The 20,077-nt window shown below is 51.3% G+C and overlaps 2 protein-coding genes across 13 annotated transcripts in view; both read left to right on the top strand.

Annotated features, from left to right (window-relative positions):
- Window positions 1-9,572, top strand: part of LRRC45 (leucine rich repeat containing 45) — a 34,116-nt gene extending 24,544 nt beyond the window's left edge. For 5 of the 11 annotated variants that reach the window (XM_044982325.1, XM_044982326.1, XM_044982324.1 and 2 more), the window contains 4 exons: window positions 309-401; window positions 1,466-1,639; window positions 1,722-1,869; window positions 8,125-9,572. In XM_044982325.1, coding sequence (XP_044838260.1) covers window positions 309-401; window positions 1,466-1,639; window positions 1,722-1,869; window positions 8,125-8,321 — 612 coding nt within the window. In that variant the 3' untranslated portion in view covers window positions 8,322-9,572. The remainder of the gene's footprint in view (window positions 1-308; window positions 402-1,465; window positions 1,640-1,721; window positions 1,870-8,124) is intronic. The other 6 variants (XM_044982322.1, XM_044982321.1, XM_044982328.1 and 3 more) reach the window with 3 other exon arrangements.
- Window positions 9,573-12,617: 3,045 nt separating this feature from the next.
- Window positions 12,618-20,072, top strand: RAC3 (Rac family small GTPase 3). 2 transcript variants are annotated; one of them, XM_044982386.1, is made up of 6 exons: window positions 12,618-12,774; window positions 16,720-16,791; window positions 17,705-17,822; window positions 18,335-18,397; window positions 19,030-19,189; window positions 19,427-20,072. In XM_044982386.1, the coding sequence occupies exons 1-6, from the start codon at window positions 12,740-12,742 to the stop codon at window positions 19,555-19,557; spliced, it is 579 nt and encodes a 192-aa protein (XP_044838321.1). In that variant the 5' UTR covers window positions 12,618-12,739; the 3' UTR covers window positions 19,558-20,072. The 2 variants fall into 2 exon arrangements, with proteins under 2 accessions (XP_044838321.1, XP_044838320.1); XM_044982385.1 differs by having other exon boundaries at window positions 12,631-12,753.
- The last annotated feature ends 5 nt before the right edge of the window (window positions 20,073-20,077 follow it).

Raw genomic sequence — 20,077 nt, forward strand, 5'->3', positions numbered from 1 at the left:
TTAAACGTTGCCTGCAGCAGTGATGTATTTGCCTATGGGCTAAGGCCCATGGAGAACAGGTTTTTCAGCCCCCGTGCCCCTCCTGGCTGTGGCTCCCCGGCCCTGGAACTATGTGTCTGGTGCATTCCCACCTGCACCTGAAGCTTGGTCTGTGAATCAAATGACTGACCTGGACAGCCGCAGAGTGGGGAAAGCTGTTTGTTCCCTGCCCCTAAGGGAAAGTAGGTGGCTGCATCACTTTTAGCCCTGTCCCATCTGTGGCCTGAAACTGCATGTTAACATGTCTGGAATGTGTGTGTTTGTGATAGGAGCTGAGCCAAGTCAAAGCAGCGGCATTTGCTGAGCGAGGTCAGGCAGAGGAGGAGTTAATCAAAGTCCGGGGCCAAGCCAGGCTGGAAGAGGTAAGACCGTGACCCAGCTGCTGGGCCTGTCTGTGGAGGTGGGAGCGGATTTGTCTTTCCAGCATGTGTCTTTCTCCGATAACTGATCAGTAACTTGTTCTTCTTGGTCTTGTTATCTTAAGTATTGACTGACTCATGAGGGTGAGTAACCCTGAGATGTCTGCATCAAGATATATCAGCACTTTCTGTACCAAGGTGTCTCAAAATATCACCCCTGTGCCCAGCAGCCCAGCACCTTCCAACTTGTTACATACAGAATTAGTGGTTATGGTGTAATAGGGTGTCATTCTAACTGTTTGTGCTCATGGTCCTGGCAGACAAGTGGATCCCTTTGATGCTATGTATTAGCAGACTTCTTCATGTGCTGCTGCAGTTCTCTAGGCTCGGTAGAATTTTTCCCATATGGCAATTGCTGTTGGATAAGAAATGTTATTTTCTAGACTTGAAGCCCATGGAAACCGCAGTGAGACCAGCACACAGGATGGGGGTGCCCCTTGTGTGGCATGTCAGGAGTCTTCCTCAAGATTCAGACCTCTTCTAGCACCTTACATCGCAAGCTAAAATGCTTTGAGCTTATAAATACACACACCCCTCACACATCACCACTGCACAAGTGCAGTGATGTCTGAGGTGGGATGCAGCAGCTGAATAACCAGATACAGCAATGCTGCCCAGCCATTTAGGACAGGAAGTGTGGAAGAATGCTGTCTCAAACTGAAATGAACCCAGGCGGGAGGATGTAAATACCAGAACTGGGGCGTGTCCAGGACACTGGCGTTAATGGTCCTACCCCTGTGAAAACCCCATTGGGATCTTCAGTGGGTGGTTAGGGCCTTGCTTTTACATCTCCTCCAAAAGGCAGCCCTTCCATCAGAACATTGTTTGCATCACTGGTCCCTGTTCAATTCAAGGGAGGCGTGTCCCTTGGTGACTCCCTGCCACCACACACTGCAGAATTTCCACTTCCCATCCAAACACTTGCTAGGCCAGTCCCTGCTCGTGACCCTGGGCTGGAGAGAATCCTCTTACAGGAGGCAGAGGAGCTATGTGCTTGTTTTTTACAGCAACAGCACCTGGATCACTTGGAAGAGAAGCTACGGCTGATGATGCAGTCACGTGATGAAGCTCAGAACTACTGCCTTCAGCAGAAGCAGGTAGTGGGAGAGGCACAGGCCAAGGTCAGCCAGCTGACCCTGCAAACCGAAGGGCTCAAGAGGCGCGTGGAGGAACTACAACAGGTACTAGGGCAGGGGGAATTCTAGTCATTGATGCGCAGCTGTATGCTGCAGTTGCTGGTCTCTCATGTCCTGTGTATGCTAGGACCTGAGCGGCAAGGAGCAGGAGAAGGTGGCTGAGGTGAACAAAGTGAGAGTTGAGCTGCAGGAGCAGATTGGACACCTGCAGGCTGAAAGGACAGCACAGGAAGGGCTGAAAGAGAAGATTGCTGCCCTGGAGAGGCAATTGAAAGGTGATGGATGTGGGGGTTGGGGGACTATGTACAGCACCTTCCTTACAGACTGCAGGGAGTGGTATGAGGTGTCATGTCATCACTAGTCCTGCCCCCATGGTCTAGAGAGTCTGGGGCTGAATGGTACCAGCTACTGTTGTCAGAATGGTACCGGTATGGTGCTCTGCTTTCTCCTTGTTGATATCACTCGGCTGCGTGCGTGAGTTCCCTCTGTGTGCTGCCCCAGCTCTGCAGATAGCTGACACAGCAGACCCGACGAGAACCCCCAATAACCACAGAGTCCAGTAAGATGCAAAGCCACGTCGGCTAGATTTATTGCGACCTCGGACACCCTGGCAGGGTCCCCGTAGATTACTTAGTCTACCGGGCGTACTGCGACAAAATGCCTCTTGGCAATGGACCCAGCTCAGTCAGTGGCGGGACTTTCCACTGCCCCCTCGGCTGGACAAAGACACCGCCCCAGGGATGCATTCTTATACACAGATACAAACAAGTTACACATCACACCTGACGTATTGAGGGGCCACCCCTCTACGTAGCAAGGTTCAACCTTTCTACATATTTAGGTGCCGCCTTTTACCTTGTACATGTTGGTTCGATCAAAACAACGCTATCCATCATTTTACCCTTTTGCCCCTGTCATTGGGATGGGCCAGCCTGTTCTTTGTTATCTGTGTGGAATGTGCAAGTATGTGAATGTTCTGATATCTAGTGTTCAGTACCTTTTAGGTACTGATCTTCTTGCAGCATCAGCTCTTTCCTTGCCAGCTTCTGTGAGCAGGGCCTGCCTCTGGCTCACAGCTTAACTTTGCTTTATGTTAGCAAAGTCTTGACCATTACTTTAGTTCAGGCCTTAGGCCTCATACCGGGCCTCTGATACCAAGGTTTATATCCCAGGGCCTCCTCTTACTACATTCCCCTACTTTTTGTCTTTTTATGGGGAGGATGTTTACCCATCGTCCCAGAAAAGCATAATGCATGGACTGAAGATGACACTGTTATGTGGTTACCTTATTTTACCATCCATACACTCATGCCCCATCTGTCTGTTTAGTCTGCACATTCCCTCGTACGACTGTTAGGCAGATTTTATTATCCAATTATTTTTTAGTCCCTTATGGTGGGCCTGGGAATGTTAGGCCCGGGACCATGACTGAGGAATGTAATATTATGATTGAGCCTTAGAGGCACTCCCACATAATTAATATATATGAATTATATGGATATGGCATATATATTTGTAGTGTGTATGGGCACATATGTATAGTATGTATGTGTACATATGACACCACCTTATATCCAAGCATAACCATGTTTTTCCAATTCGCTGGTGTACTCTGGCCCTTTTACTTTGGTGACACAGATAGAAACACACTCTTATTAGGGCAATTTCAGTTATCACCTATCTCATCATTAGTAGTAGGCTGAGTGTTTTGAAATACTGGGATAGGGATTATGATAGTGTGTCCCACAGTGCTATGTATATGAGAAATAAAACAGAAATTTGGAGTAGTGACACTACCACTGAGGCCTTTATATATAAATATATTGTAATTAGTTACTACACAGTACTGTCCATTCATGTTATAGGTTATCCTTAAGGCTGGTTGTCACCCTCTGGTCAGCTTTACTGGGCAGGAAACAGAAGTGGGTAGCTTCTCTGTTCCATTGGTTGATGTAGATCCAGTTGTTTCTTATGGATGCTGTCTTCCAGGTAACCTACTGAATGGACAGTAACCAATTTATCAAATATTGCTGTGTCAGGGTTTAATATTGGTACCCAGACACTGAACAAGATTGTTTTGAATAACATGTGCCTCAGTTAGGATGCAGTGTCACTGACCCAAATTATGAGTGGTACTAACAGGCAATTTGTTTACCCAATTTGTAGTTACTATGTAACTTAGTTTCTTTACCAATTTGTTTTTTCCTTGTCTTCATGTTGTTTGCTGCCATTCGTTTGTTGATTTGTACCTGTGTGTTGGTTAAACAGTTTAGCAAGGTTATACACGTTGTACATGTTGTACAGCAATCATACAATACAGCAATAGTACAGCAGTACAATAATAATACAGTAGTACAGCAATAATATAGCAGTACAGTGATAATACAGTAGTACAGCAATAATAAAGTTGTTTTTACACAGTAACCAAGTTGAAATTAAATGACAGTTTTTGTGGTCCAGCTAGTGGTTTTTAGCTGATTGTTAAATTAATTGTCCATATATGGTAGATAGAGGTGTATTTGACCAGTCTCTTATTTATAAAGCACTTCATTTTTCTTTTCTTGATGCTTGGGGGTTTCTTCACTGTATACAGATATGAACTGGTGTCTTCAGGGTGTGATATTTTCTGGTGTCTTTGGTCTGTGGGATGCAACTTAAACAACTTTTGTTAGTTAACATACTAAAGTTTTTTGTTTGCTTTTCAGTAACCCAAACTTAATACACAGTTTTAACTTAGTTTCTTTACAATGTAATAAGAACAATGTAATAGGGACTAAGCCTTTTATAACACAAGCTATACTTTTGCAATTGTTGTATAGACATTCATTTTTATTTGGGGTGCATTACTAATATTTCATACTAAATGTAATGCTTAACAGCTAAAATAAATGCTCACAATCTTCCATAAGAAGGTATATTGCTTTCCCTTGCTGAACACTTTGTTACAGCAAAAGAGTTAGTAACATAATTTTAATTAGCTTTCTAGAGTTAATTTGCTTGTGATACCAACTTCACTCTTGTTAGCTGTTTAGAAGCACAAACCTTAACAACCACTGCTTCCCATTAACATAACATAACAAAAGAAAAGCATATAAAATTAAACCAACTATAACATTAAACCAAAATAAATTTTAAATACAGATACATGCAAATACTTTGAGGGTATTTGAGGGTATACTTTTATGATGCTCTGTTATGTTTGGGAGCCAAAGGTGGAAACCTGTTGAAATTGTTTGGTTAGCTTTATGCATAAATTGTTGTTTTAAAACATTTTGGTTATGACATTCTTATAACTATATTTAAAAGTGCAAACAAGGTTATAAAAAGCCCAAACAGGAAATTGACATTTTGTTAGTATTATCTTTACCTTAATGTTGAGGTTTCCCCTTACATTTTTTCTTTGAATAACAATTTAAAAAAAAACTTAAACAAAACTGTGATTGATAAAAGAGAATTATTTTTGTTTGCAATTGCATTATTTGTTGAGGCAGAAATATATGTACATATATTTGTAACTGAAACCTTTTTGAACTTTGCACAAAAATTGGTGCTAATACTACTATGATTACACCCCAACCATGATTTTAAAATAGTGTGGTACCACATCTTATATATATATATTTTTAAGAGTATAAAATTGACTTTTGTTGCAACAAAATAAAAATAATTAAAAAAAATAATAATTACGTGACACACACAACATAGACACAAGACACACACGACATACAGGACAAACTTACAATTAAAAACAAATGGTGCCAAAATTCTATTCATAACTATACAAAATAACACAACCAAAAATAAAAAGTAAAAAGGGTTAAACATTTGAATAAACAAGTTATTACCTTATTTAAAACTTGTAGCATAAATTTGATAAAAATATATTAATATTTGCCAAATGTATTGTATTAATTTGGTAACCAGGAATTTTGCATTATTTTATTTTTAACATTATTTTAAAACTCTGCTATATGGAAATAAAAAACCAAAAAAACCCCCATGTTTCAAATATTAATTAGTGCTTAGGATTAGAAGCAGAGAGTGCATTTATGTTGCTTGGCAACCATATCTTCAAGACAGTTAGGAATAATTCCAGCTGTTGCATTCCTGAAGGGTTAAAATAATTAATTTACTGGATTTAAAGTTTTTACCTTGTTTTCTTTTGTTTTTTGTTTTGTTCTGTTTTCAATTGCTTTATTTTTTGGAGGTTTCTGTAAAAACTATAACTTTTAACTTTTAAAACAAAAAGAGCGAGAGCCGAAGTGAGGAGAGGCGGGGGTGGGGGGGGAGAAGGGGAAGAGCAACCTAGGAAGGTAGCGAGACCTGAGCCAAGAGAGATTAACTCCATCAAGGTATTTGAAAGTACAGGCAGCAGCAGCAAGTTTAGCAAACTAAGCAAACATATCAAGGACAAAACTTAACTGGTATGTAAAAATATATGAAAAAGAAGCTTATATTTTCAGATATGAGCGCGGAGTGTGGTTCCATGGGTCAAAGCACTTGGGAACCTGCACAGTTGGGAATTGCGCCCCTGGTTTTTATCCTGGCTCTGAGAGGAGATTGGGGGTAGTTTGAGAGTATTGTTTGCTACTCTTTCCTTCTGTGCACTTACTTGTCCCGTTCTGACAGGCACCAGTCTAGGTTGCGGTTTAAGTTTAACCGGAACCTGGCTTTTATCATAAGGTGATGGTTGCAATGCAGTGGACCCCATTTCATCTTTTAATTTTACTAGGGCCACCTTTTGCCACTTCTGTCCCCATTCTTCAGGCACAAGGTAGCTACCTGAAGCCTGCTGTTTACCACCAATATTTATAACAGGGGACGGCACATGTATTTTTTGTAAGTTCCTTACTGCTGTTTTCAGTGTTTCACTCTGTTCCTGTACTGGTTGTCTCTGGGCTGCTTGCCACCCTGCAAGGTGGGTGGGAGCATTCCAGGGCTGTGTAGCTTCTTTTGATTCTTTTTACTGTTACTTGCTTGGCCAGCATGCTGTTTAAGCCATTTCACTGCCATAGACAGGAGTTGCAAAATTCTTGCTTTTTTACTTTTATTACTATTGTTCAGAGCCTCGGTCTGTACCATCGCTCTACATATGCCAGTCCATGTTTCCCCACTCTCTTTTTAAAATTCATATGGACCCCCTTTACTGGCAATCCAGCGGGTCCAGGAGTTATCAAACTCCGTGGGGATCAAAAGGGAGGGGGTCAGGGGGTTCCCTAGCACGAGGTTTGCTGCCATGTTGGATTGCGATTCTTACCACGGCAGGTTCGCTTACTCACCAGATCAGCGGTCGGGGTCACCAGTGTTGTCAGAGTGGTACCGGTGTGGTGCTCTGCTTTCTCCTTGTTGATATCACTCGGCTGCGTGCGTGAGTTCCCTCTGTGTGCTGCCCCAGCTCTGCAGATAGCTGACACAGCAGACCCGACGAGAACCCCCAATAACCACAGAGTCCAGTAAGATGCAAAGCCACGTCGGCTAGGTTTATTGCGACCTCAGACACCCTGGCAGGGTCCCCATAGATTACTTAGTCTACCGGGCGTACTGCGACAAAATGCCTCTTGGCAATGGACTCAGCTCAGTCAGTGGCGGGACTTTCCACTGCCCCCTCGGCTGGACAAAGACACCGCCCCAGGGATGCATTCTTATACACAGATACAAACAAGTTACACATCACACCTGACGTATTGAGGGGCCACCCCTCTACGTAGCAAGGTTCAACCTTTTTACGTATTTAGGTGCCGCCTTTTACCTTGTACATGTTGGTTCGATCAAAACAACTCTATCCATCATTTTACCCTTTTGCCCCTGTCATTGGGATGGGCCAGCCTGTTCTTTGTTATCTGTGTGGAATGTGCAAGTATGTGAATGTTCTGATATCTAGTGTTCAGTACCTTTTAGGTACGTATCTTCTTGCAGCATCAGCTCTTTCCTTGCCAGCTTCTGTGAGCAGGGCCTGCCTCTGGCTCACAGCTTAACTTTGCTTTATGTTAGCAAAGTCTTGACCATTACTTTAGTTCAGGCCTTAGGCCTCATACTGGGCCTCTGATACCAAGGTTTATATCCCAGGGCCTCCTCTTACTACAGCTACTACCCTTGACAATACCATCTTATATTCCTTTCATGCCTTCCAGTTATTCTACAGACAGCAATGAATTAAACTGCACAGGAGCCCCTGGAAGTGCCTTAGGATTCTTATCCCCATTTTACAGATGGGAGGCTGCGGCTCAGAAGTGAAGTGCCCTGCTTAAGTTCACATGGGGGGTGGGAGGCATAGAACCCAGGTCTCTTGACCCACAGTCCTGTGAGCATGATGCCACACCTGCACACAAATGTGCATCCCCCCATCAGTATCTCGTTGGGACCACTAGGTAAAGCTAGAGGTAAAGGCCTCCAGCAGTCTGTGCTGTGTGTGTCTGTTACCACTCTGCCTCCAAGGCATACTCCCACTACAGCAGGTTGTTCCCTGGTACTGACCCCATGAGCCAAAGGACACACCCACTCCCTATGCTAACATGGTTCTTCTTGCACAGTGTTATCAAGTAACCACCGGGAGGCCCTGCTGGATAAAGAAAGTGAAATCTCTACTCTCCAGGAGAAGCTGAGGATGAAAGAGGCTGAGATCTCCAGGATGAGGGAAGAGGCGGCCCAACGAGCTAGTTTCCTGCAAAACGCCATCATGGCCTATGTGCAGGGCTCCGCCCTTGGACCCCTCAGCCCTAGGAAATGAACATGTCCTAAGGAATCTCAGGTGCCTGCTGTCAGGAATAGGGGAGCGTGATCTGTGTGCAGCTCCTTCTTCCGGAGCAGGCCTGGTTTCTCAGGAGAGTGGTGTTACTCGTCTCTGAAGCACAAGGGGGTCACAGACACAGAATTCCTCAGGCCACTCAGAAATTCTGCTGCTGACAGAAATGAGGTCTGAAGAAAGCAACTAGCCAAGCCGGGGTAGGAATAGCCAGGACTGAGTTCTCCCACTTCACCGTGTTAGGCCCTGTCTACGCTAGAGCTTGTAACAGCCTTTGAAACTGTTTTTATGTCCTGTCACACAACTTAAGTCTACCTGTGTCTGCCCCACACACTGATACTAACCATGTTGTAGGATCCTGTGAGAGAGGTGTCACCCTCCAGTACTGATTTGGATGCCATGGCTGTTCACAAAGAAAGTCTTGTCAACACTTGACAGGGGAACTATCAAAAACAGCTCCCATGCTTGGGAGCCATCTGTGTCACTCTAGGCAAGGTACAGTGAGCCCCAGATACTATGGTGATGGGTAACACAGACATACTTGTAATAAATGAAATCAGCTATGCTGGCAGGTGACTGCAGAACCAGGCTGGATAATGAATTGTTAGGTATGGCTGAAGCCCCTACAGTCCTAGTTGATATTGAAAAGTAGGGAAGATCCTGTCCTTGCTCATTATGGACCACTGCCCTAAGCTGGATGCTCTTTAACAAGACAGTGGCAGAGAACAGCATTTAATTCCACGTTGGTGGGAGGGTCACACTGGATCCTACTAAAGTGACAAGCTGCAAAGAATGATCTCCTGGCTCCCCAAGGTCCCTGACCTGTGTAGTGCCTATTTTCTTGGCTTTGAACTGGTGGAGAGGGTGTAGGTTGTTCTCTTTCCCTGTCTATAGAATTTCAGAAAATAATGTGTAGGAGATGGTGAATGATTTTATATTAATTTTAATGCACATCTTTTAAACGAAGATGAAAGTGAAATATGTGCCCTTCTGTCTGGGCCTAGGGGTTGATTTGTTTTCATGGTTTGTTTTGCAGGGTTTATTTAAAAATAAAGATCTTTTGCATTTTGTTATAATACTGAGCAATCATCAGTGCATGCTTTAACAAATTTGGGAACCCTAATGTTTGTTTTTAACTGTTGTGTTGATCTCTGATGTGCTTTCTGCAAGAAGACCCTCTGGGGCTGGCCAATAAACTGGGGGAAGCTGTATGGAGAACTAACTGAGAGCATCTAGAGGTTAGAGATTTTGAGCACAGCTAAAAACAGAAGGGGTCTGGAATTAAACCCCCAGGCTGATTGCTCAGCTCCAAGTCTTTCCTTGAGACCCAGGAGAGGCCCATGGACTGCAGCTGTACAGTAGCTGTAGCTGTAATAGGGTGAGAGGCCAGAGCCTCAGCTGCTCAAAATGGAAAAACTGGTTTCTGAGAGTTCTCTTAAATGGGCAGATTAAAGGAGAAGCCCTTTGGGGGTGGCCTCCCCACATGATGCTTCTCAGGGTATGTCTACTCTGTAATAAAAGACCTATGGCCACGGCTGGCCCAGCTCAGCTGACTTGGGCTCATGGGACTTGAGCTGCGAGGTTAAACATTTCAGTGTAGATGCTCAGGTTCCAGCTGCCACCTGGGTTGTGAAACCCTGTATTGGGAGAGGATGTTTCAGAGCCCAGGCTCCAGCATGAACCCGAATGTCTATACTGTAGTTTTTAGCCTCACAGCCCAAGCCCTGTGAGCTCAAGTCAATTGACCTGGGCTCTGAAACTCAGTGTCGTGGTTTTTTTTTATTGAAGTGCAGATGTATCCTAAGTTCTTGGCAAAATATTGTTGGATCTAGAGGAATCTAAAAGTCTCATCTGTGGTGGATTCTCACTCCTGCATCTTCGTTGCTGAGCACAAGATGGCTGGAACTTCTCCCGCCATGCACATTAGGGGGAAACTGCAGGAGCAGCTCCCCAGTGGAGGTTACATTGTTACTATCTTTTAAGGTTTCCTGACCCTTGAGGCCATTAGTAGCAAAACAGAGAACGAACCAGACCAGCTGCGGTGCAACACCCCTACATGGTCCTCCCAAGCAGAATTAGAGGTAACTTTCTCTTTGTCATCTGTTTGTCCTAAATTACTAGAAGAAGTGACTGGTGGGCAATGGAAACCTTGAGGGGATTGGTGTATTGGAGAGGACTGGAGTGTTGGGGCTAAGGGGCAGGGCAAAACCCTTTCTCTTTCAAAATCCTGTGTGAATGGTTCTCGTATCCTGGCCTCAGGCCACTAGCATCCTAACAAAGTGATCTCTTGTATTGCTCTCTCATACCTGTAGAGCAGATTCTCAAACTTGTGTGTGTCTGTAGTAGTTTATTTCCCCTCCCCCGCACCCGCCCGCCTTCAGAGCTGGGCAGCTGGAGAGCAGCGACTGCCAGCCAGGCGCTGAGCTCTGAAGGCAGCACAGTCACCAGCAGCTGTGCAGAAGGGTGGCAATACCATACCATGTCATTTTTACTTCTCCGCTGCTGCAGGCAGCAGCACTGGCTTCAAAGCGGGGTTCCTGGCCAGCAGCCACTGCTCTCCAACCACACAGCTCTGGATGTGCAGTATGTTTTTTTTCTCCTAAAGCTTCTCAAGCTGTCCCCAGAATACATTCTGTGTCCCTCCGGGGGGTGTGCTCCCCATTTTGAGAACCTGTGGTCTAGAATGATCAGTGCCCTGTAAACAGTCACCCTGTGGCAAAGACACAGCTGCCCACCACTTGTATTAGGGACAGCTGTATTGACTGATTACTTGCAGCGAATAGCCACAACTCACTGTGAGATGGAGAGGTGGAAGCATATCAATATTCAAGACAATTTAATTATGCACGTGGATTTTAGAGCATTTTGAAAGTTGTTAAAGCTCACTGTTGTAAAGCCCAATATTCCACCCTAAATTCTGCCCCCACTGCTGTTGAGGCCTACCCATTAATCATGCACAGGACTGGTGCAAGGATATTTTGCGCCCTAGGCAAAACTTCCACCTTGTGCCCACCCTCCCCCGACAACCTCTAAAAACGAGTAAACTTACCCATTCGGACAGGCTGTTTATAATGCTAAGGGCTTTGTAATGTTTCTTTTTTTACCTTTAAGGTGTTTCAGTTGTTTGCCGTTGCTTCTGATAGTGTCCCATTCAACGTCTTACTATTGGGCAAAGCTAAACAATTGAGCCTTGCATTGCATCACCGGCCAGATTAGGCAGGTGACAAATCCCCCTTGCCCCAAAGGGCCATTATGCCCTGGTGACTAATTTCTATGCCAAGTCTATAAAGCAGACTTTTAAGGTAAATACATTATTCTTTCAATATTACCCATACACACATCTCACAAAGATTCTCACTCTTGACAAGTTACCGGCCTTGTGTAGATCCCTTCCATGTTCCTCTTTGTGGGTAAGTGCCCTGTAGGACATGTGTGGGGTGCAGTGAGTTTGTCAGGACTGTGGTGACAGCTGTTTGAAGATCAGGGGGCCCTTTACCAAGGGGTGCTGGTGTCACAGTGGCCTTGGGGTGGCTGACAGTATGGGGCAGGGCACTGAGGCTGGTGGGGCAGGTAACACTCATTGGGCTAGGGGGCAGCCATCCTTCTCCTGTGCCATGCAACAGGGCCGGGAAACAACAGCAGCAGCAGTGGGGCCTCTCCTGCCCCATGGTGGGCTACGCTCCCTGCCTGCCCCTGGTGCGGCGGAGGCTGCCTGGCTCCCCAGGGCTCGGGCTGCCTGGCTCCCCATGAGCGGTGCCCAATTCCTGCTGCTCTTGTCCGGCAGGTGCGGGGCCCATGCGGAGTCTGGCCCCTTGTCTCTCCTCTGCGGCGGTGCCCCCCGCCCATGTCCTCCCAGGTGGCTGCGGTCGCAGTGGCCGGGGAGTCTGAGAGGAGGAGTGGCCCCTGGGCAAGCAGGGGAGACTCCGAGATGAAGAGGCAGCTGGTGTGGCCCAAGTGCTGGAGACTGACGGCACCTGCCCCTAAGCAATAGTATAAAAAAAATTGGGGGCACCCCTTTTTGGCACCCCCAAATCTTGGCGCCCTAGGCGGCTGCCTAGTTCGCCTGGTGGTTACACCGGCCCTATCACGCACTGTCCCATTGCAGGTGGATTTTAGAACAGCTGCTGCTACCTGTGGGGACCCCAACTTGCACCACTCGCTCTACCCGTGGCCCAGCAGCGGGAGGGGGGCGCCACCCAGGCAACGTTCCCGCGGGCGGGGAAGCCCCGGGCAGCGGGGGCGGAGCTGGGGGCGGCCGGGGAGACCCCGGCACGGGGCGGTGGCTGCAGCCGCCCGGCTTCGGCTCCCCCCGCCGGGGCTCGGCTGCGCTCGGTGCGTCAGCTCCGCCCGGCTCCGGCCCGTCACTGCGGCGGAATCGCAGAGGCGCCGCCATCCCGGGGCAGATGCAGGCGATCAAGTGTGTGGTGGTGGGAGACGGGTGAGCGCCGGGCCCCGGGAGGGACCATGGGCCGGACCGCGGGGCGATGGGGCCCGGACCGCCGGGGCCGGAGAGCGAGACCCGGGGCCGGGCCGAGGGGGCGGGGCGGGCCTGAAAGACCAAACCCCCCCGGGTTGGTCCCCAGCTCCCGGCAGCGACGCGCCCTGATGTCTGCTGAACGGACCCCCCCCCGCAGCCCCTCCCCTCAGAGCCCCCCCGGCTGCCCTCCCCGCCGCGCCCCTGATGTCTGCTGAACGGACCCCCCCCCGCAGCCCCTCCCCTCAGAGCCCCCCCGGCTGCCCTCCCCGCCGCGCCCCTGATGTCTGCTGAACAGACCCCCCCCGCGCAGCGACCCCCGGCCTCCCCCCCGCAGCCCCTCCCCTCAGAGCCCCCCCGGCTGCCCTCCCCGCCGCGCCCCTGATGTCTGCTGAACAGACCCCCCCCCGCGCAGCGACCCCCGGCCTCCCCCCCGCAGCCCCTCCCCTCAGAGCCCCCCCGGCTGCCCTCCCCGCCGCGCCCCTGATGTCTGCTGAACCGACCCCCCCCGCGCAGCGACCCCCGGCCGCCCCCCCGCAGCCCCTCCCCTCAGAGCCCCCCCGGCTGCCCTCCCCGCCGCGCCCCTGATGTCTGCTGAACAGACCCCCCCCGGCCACCCCCCTGGAGCGTCTCCCCGCAGCGCCCCCTGGCCGCTCCCGCCGCGCCTCCCCACGGGGCCCCCCCACAGCGCCCCCGGCCGCCCTCCCCGATCCCCTCCGCAGCCCCTCCCCGCCACGCCCCTGATGTCTGCTGAATGGACTCCCCCGGCCACCCCCTTGTAGTGTCTCCCTGCAGCCCCCCCTGCAGCGACCCCCCGCAGCGCCTCCCCACAGGGCCCCCCCCGCAGCCCCTCCCCACCACGCCCCTTATGTCTGCTGAACGGACCCCCCTGCCCCGGCCACCGCCCTGCAGCGTCTCCCTGCCGCCCCCCCCCGGCCATGACCCCCAGATCCCCTCCCCACAGGGCCCCCTCGGCCGCCCCGCCTTGCCCCCCCGGCTGCCCCACCGATCTCCCCCCGCAGCCCCTCCCTGCAGGCCCCCCCCCCGAATCCCCACCAGATCCCCCCGCACCCTTCCCTGCCGTGCCCCTGATATCTGCTGAATGGTCCCGCCCCCCGTCGCGCCCCCCCAGCCCTGTGTCTCCCCCCCGGCCTTCGCCCCACCCCAACTGCTCCCCCAGCCTGTATCTCCCCCCCTGCAGTGTCTCCCTCAACCCTGTGTCTCCCCCCCACCTTTCCCACCCCGCAGTGCCTCGCTGACCTCCCTCCCCCCTGCAGCACCCCCCCAGCCCTGTGTCTCATCTACCCCCGCAGTGTCCCCTGGCCCTGTATCTCTCCTCCTCGCAGCGTCCCCCGATCCTGTTTCTCCTCCCCCCACAGCACCCCCCCTACAGCACCCCCTGGCCCTGTGTCCCCCCAGTTGTGCCCCCCCCCGCAGCGCCCTCCTGGCCTTCCCCCCCACAGCGGCCCCCCAGCACCACCCCCTGGCCCTGTCTCTCCCCTCCCTGGCCTCCCCCCCGCTGCACCCCCTGTCCCTGTGTCTCCCCTCCCTGCAGTGCCCCCCGGTCCTGTATCGCCCCACAGCGCCCTCCCTCAGCCCTATGTCTCGCCCCCAGCCTTCCCCCTCCGCAGCACCCTCCCAGCCCTGTGTCTCCCCCTGCCCGCAGTGCCCCACCGGCTTTCCCCTGCTGCAGCGCCCCCCGGCCCCGTGTCTCCCCTCCGTAGCCTGCCCCCCCCGGGCCTGTGTCCCCTCCCCCCTGCAGTGCCTCCCAGCCCTGTGTCTCCCCTCCCCGGCCTTCCACCCCTACTCTGCAGCGCCCTCTGGGCCTGTGTCCCCCGCCCCCCCATACAGCGTCTCCAGGCCCTGTATCTCCCTCCCCTGGAGCGCCCCCCAAGCCCAGTGTCTTCCTTGTCCCGGCAGTGCACCCGCTCCGGTGGTGTTTCTTCCCCCGTCAGCAGCATGTCCCCCATAGCCATGGGTGTCCCCCTCTCAGCAGTGTGCCCTCCCAGCCATCCCCCCTCAGGCCACGGTATCCCTCCAGCTGTGCAGGCCCCCTGCCATCTCCCCCATTTTGATGCAGCCTCAGGAAATTGGTTAAATCTCCTTGGCAGTGAAGGGAGAATTCGGGGATCGGTCTGCTACCCACCCCTGTTCCGTCTCCTTAATTGTATTCCAGCAGATACCTCCCTCCCTCATGGCTCACTCCTGTGCTGGCCCCGTATGCATCCCATAGGATCCGCCTCACCCTGGTGCCACCTCTATATCCCAGCCTGCCCTGCCCTACCCCTAGCTCATCCCAGTGCCGTCTCCTTCTCCTGTTGTGCCCTCCCTCCTCCACCCAGGCTTACCCTGGTGCCATCTCCATATCTCAGAGCATCCGTCTGACTCACCCTTCAGTTGTGTCTTTATCTCGTCCCATTGGACACCCCCTCCCAGCCCCGTCTCATCGCTGTATGTCGACCCATTGGACACCCCTCCAGCTCATTCTGGTGCCATCTCTGTAGCCCACCCCTGGGGTACCCCCATACTGACTCACCCTGGTGCTTTGCACCTCATCCTGTCAGCAACACTAGCACCAATGGAGTAGCCCCAACAACAAGATCCGAATTATGTGGGAGACCTAGCATCTGAGCATATCATGCCACAGCGTGAAATGCAAAATGCAGGAAGACTGGCCAAATTCACATGTGGCTGTAAACAATAGAAGGGATCCAGAGCGGACAAAGCGCTAGGCAGGCCTGAAGAAGAACATCTGCAGTCAGTTTTGGGCACCCTAACTCTGTAGAAATTGGGGTGAGATGGTCTGAGAAAGGCCATAAAAATGAGCGGTTGAGTTCTTTGGGGTTGTCATTTATTTCATGTCCCTACCCCCCAGCAGCCGTTAGTCAAGATAATATAATTTAGCACCTTCCTCTGAAGCAACTGGTACTGGCCACTGCTGGAGACAGGAGATGGGGCTGGATTCTTATTTTTGGTACTTGTAGTACAATAACTCCCAGGGGCCCCAACCATTGTACAAATATATAGTAGGTGGGAGGCTGTGCCCCAGAGAGCTGACAGTCTAAATGACAAGACATAAAGAGAGTTGGCAGGGAAACAGGCCAAGAGATGGGAAGTGACTTGTCCACAGCAGCCAAGAAGATAACCAGGGCCTCCTGACTCCCTGTTCAAATCTTTGTCCCCTGGACCTTGGTCTTATCTGATACAATAATGCCCGTATTTCATCCCTATGATGGGGAGAGCCGTTCTGCTTCAGTGTTCAAATCACTAAGTGGGAGGAGAAAGTGATTCCCTTGACCCATAGGTGCTGGTACTAGGGGTGCTGGGGGTGCTGCCACACCCCCTGGCTTGAACTGGTTTCCATTATATGCAGGGTTTACTGTTTGGTTCAATGGCTCTCAGCACCCCCACTATACACATTGTTCCAGCACGCCTGCCTTGACTTATCAGAAATGCTTTCCATAAAGGAGCAACAAGGAAAAGTTGACCCATGGCCAGTGCGAAACACGAGGAAGGCAGTCATGGGAAGTCACATGATTTAAAGCCCCATTCTGGTTGGGGCCTGTGATGCTGTAGCTGCTTGGGCCAGAGCCTTGGAGGCTGGCGCCTTTGCAGCATGTCAGCACATGTCACTGGTCATGCCAATAAATACGTTTGAGTGAGGGGTAGCAATCTTTGAAAGTGGTGCTCTAGTCAGGAATGGCTCCCTGTTGGAGCATGGTCAGATGTGTGCTAGGACACAGCACTTGGTGTGTTCAGGCCTGGTCCTGGACCCCTAGAGTGCTGGAGATTCTGGCTGGCACAGCTCTGCTTTTTCACTGACTAAAGCTCCAACTTGCTGCTTCTACCCTTTTCTTCTGTGGCCTCTCCTATTCCGCTGCATCATGCTCTGCCCTTTCCCCCCTGCAGGGCTGTGGGGAAGACCTGCCTGCTGATCAGTTACACCACTAATGCCTTCCCTGGAGAATATATCCCCACTGTGTGAGTATTGGCACTGTGCTCTTTGCACAGTTGTTAAGAGGCGTGTGTGTGTGTGTGCGGGGAGAATTATGATCATGTGATGATTCTAGTGCTTATTCTGTGCCAGCGCTTAGCCCCAGCACCTCTAGGCTTGGCAGTTCAGAGCTCCAGGCCTGGCGGTTCAAAGCCTCGGCATTTCCGAGCCCCGGCCCCTCTGGGCCTGGCAGTTCCGAGCCCCGGCCCCTCCGGGCCTGGCGGTCCAGAGCCCCGGCCCCTCCGGGCCTGGCGGTCCAGAGCGCCGGCACCGCCGGGCATGGCAGTTCAGAGCCCCGGACTCTCTAGGCCTGGCGGTTCAGAGCCCCGGAATCTCTGGGTCTGGCAGTTCAGAGCCCAGCCCCTCCGGGTGTGGCGGTTCAGAGCCCCGGCCCCGCCGGGCCTGGCGGTTCAGAGCCCTGGCCCCGCCGGGCCTGGCGGTTCAGAGCCCTGGCCCCGCCGGGCCTGGCGGTTCAGAGCCCCGGACTCTCTAGGCCTGGCGGTTCAGAGCCCCGACCCCGCGGGACCTGGCGGTTCAGAGCCCCGGCCCCGCGGGGCCTGGCGGTTCAGAGCCCCGGACTCTCTGGGCCTGGCGGTTCAGAGCCCCGGACTCTCTGGGCCTGGCGGTTCAGAGCCCTGGCACCTCTGGGCCTGGCGGTTCAGAGCCCCGGACTCTCTAGGCCTGGCGGTTCAGAGCCCCGGAATCTCTGGGCCTGGCGGTTCAGAGCCCTGGCACCTCTGGGCTTGCCGAATCAATTATGAATGTAAAAAAATTGCTTGAGCCCCAGCACTTCTTTCATTACAACTTAAGCACTGGATGATTCCCTTCTACCCCACCCTGGGATTGTGTTTCTGTAGTGGGTTCCCTCGTTGTCACTAACATGGATTCTTCCTGTGGCAGGTTTGATAATTACTCTGCCAACGTCATGGTGGATGGGAAGCCAGTGAACCTGGGTCTCTGGGATACAGCAGGGCAAGAGGATTATGACCGACTGCGGCCCCTCTCCTACCCTCAGACAGTGAGTGAACAGCCTGGGCTGGCCTCGTTCTGCGCCCTACATTGTGGGCGGGGTGGTCTCTGGGTACAGCCCTTTGCTTCTCTTTGACAGAGTCCCAGTTTGTGAAGCTGGGAGTTTGTGTTTGCATCACTGGAGATGCTACCCTGAGGTCCTGTAGGGTAAGGAGAACAGGTGTCTCTTTCCCCCCACAGACCATCCAGGTGGTTCCAGCTGCTTTCCGGGGGCCATTTGAAGTGCAAAAGCCTAGTTTGTTTTGGGCTTTTGCAGACCACTAATGTGCTGGGGGGCACGTGGGAGAGAGAGAGAACAGCCTGGTGCTCTTTGATTGGTAGCTGAGGAGCTGCCCCCACAGAAATGTCATTTGTTTTTCGTCTTTAAAGGGAGGGCTTTACTTAGCCCTCTCAAGTGCCTTGCAAGGGGAGGGGCTAACCGTCCCTGATTGATGCCCCACCAGTCCTTGGCTATTGCTGTTGGATCCTTTCCTACTGGCTAATGCTATTGTCCCCTCACAGGATGTCTTCTTGATCTGCTTCTCCCTGGTCAGTCCGGCCTCATTTGAGAATGTCCGAGCCAAGGTAACTCGCTTTCTTCTTTTTGGGGAGGGAGAAGGAATGTCAAGGTACCTTCCCCCCATGAGGGCCAGACAAACCCACTGCTGTACCATGTAATCTTGTCACTGGCAGCACTGGGCCTTGGCACAACATAGAGTGTGGAGAGCCCAAGGTCAGCATAGTTGGATGTGCATAAGCAACAGTCCCTGCCCCTCGGAGACAAAGCCGAAATCTCTAGAATGGAGTGTTCTCAAGCCCTCCTATGAAAACCAGAGGAGAGGAGGCAGCTGCAGCCTGCAGAGTGGAGGAGGGGCCTGAGCCGCATCAGCCACTCTTTCTTTGGCTATGTCCCTGCCTTCTGAAATCTGAGATTTAGATAAAGCAGTGTGTCTCCTAGGAACAAACATGGGGCAAAGGGAGGCAACATGGTACAGCAAATGGGGCAGGAGACCTGTCTACTATTCCCAGCTGTCCCGACTTCTCTTTATAAAATGGTTTAAGTGCTACATATAAAACTATCTTCTTTGCTGACTGTTACTAGTATTTCAGGTGCCTTTGGACACTATATACCTAATAAATGAGCAATTGGTTAATTATGCTTCAAGATTCTTTCCCCTACTGTCTCTGCCAATTCTCAGTGAACTACTCTGTTTTAGTGGTACCCGGAGGTCCGGCACCACTGCCCTAATACTCCCATTATCCTGGTGGGCACCAAGCTGGACTTGAGGGATGACAAGGACACCATTGAAAGGCTGCGTGATAAGAAACTGGCCCCCATCACCTATCCCCAGGGCCTGGCCATGGCACGGGAGATTGGTAAGTCTTGGGTACCTATTCTGGCGAGAGGTGGAGCCCCTCAGTGGGCCTGGCTTGTCATTTCCAAGGGGGGAATTTTTATCATAACACCTGGGAGCCCTAGTTGTGGACCAGGACACTACTGTGCTAAGCACTGTAGAAATACAGAACAAAAAGAGTCCGTGCTCCAAAGAATTTACAGTCTAAGCCAGGTCTTGCTAGGTTTGGAGTGGTTGAGACAGATCTCTCTTCCCACAGGGTCAGTGAAGTATCTTGAGTGCTCAGCCCTGACACAGCGGGGCTTGAAGACAGTGTTTGACGAAGCTATCCGTGCTGTATTGTGCCCCCCACCTGTGAAGAAGCCTGGCAAGAAGTGCACTGTGTTCTGAGGATGTTGGCAAGGTGCTGACTCAGCATGTCCTTGTCATCCTCCTCCAACAGATTGAGTGTTCGCTGGGTTCTTCTGGAGGGGGCTGTGATGTGTGGGGCCCTTCATCATGTACGAAGTCAGTGTTTTTTAAATGTCTCTTTGATTTAACGTCCGTGTTGATGTGAAGGGGCAGTGGGGGCGGGAGGTTAGGTGGATGCTGTGCAGCCCCTCGGGGAGGAGCAGGGTAGCTCCCTGAGACAGTGAGGTGCAGTTCTCCTTAACTTCAAGTTGAAGAGGCCAAGACACCCATTCTGTGATGGAACACCTCTGCTTGCAATGCACAGGGGGAGAATCCCTAAGAGGGTGGGTAGGGACCATTGTGTGATAGTCTGTGAATGACAAGACCAGCTGGAAGGGTAGTGGGGCCTCCTCACCCCAGCATATTGCTGGTGATACTTAACTAACCGGTGCTCTAAGGAGATGTGCCAGAGGCTTATGAGAGTCAAATAACTAACTCCAGGAGTGGTGAAAATAGACAG

The sequence above is a fragment of the Mauremys mutica genome, chromosome 12, assembly GCF_020497125.1.
Source record: "Mauremys mutica isolate MM-2020 ecotype Southern chromosome 12, ASM2049712v1, whole genome shotgun sequence".
Classification (NCBI taxonomy): domain Eukaryota; kingdom Metazoa; phylum Chordata; order Testudines; family Geoemydidae; genus Mauremys; species Mauremys mutica.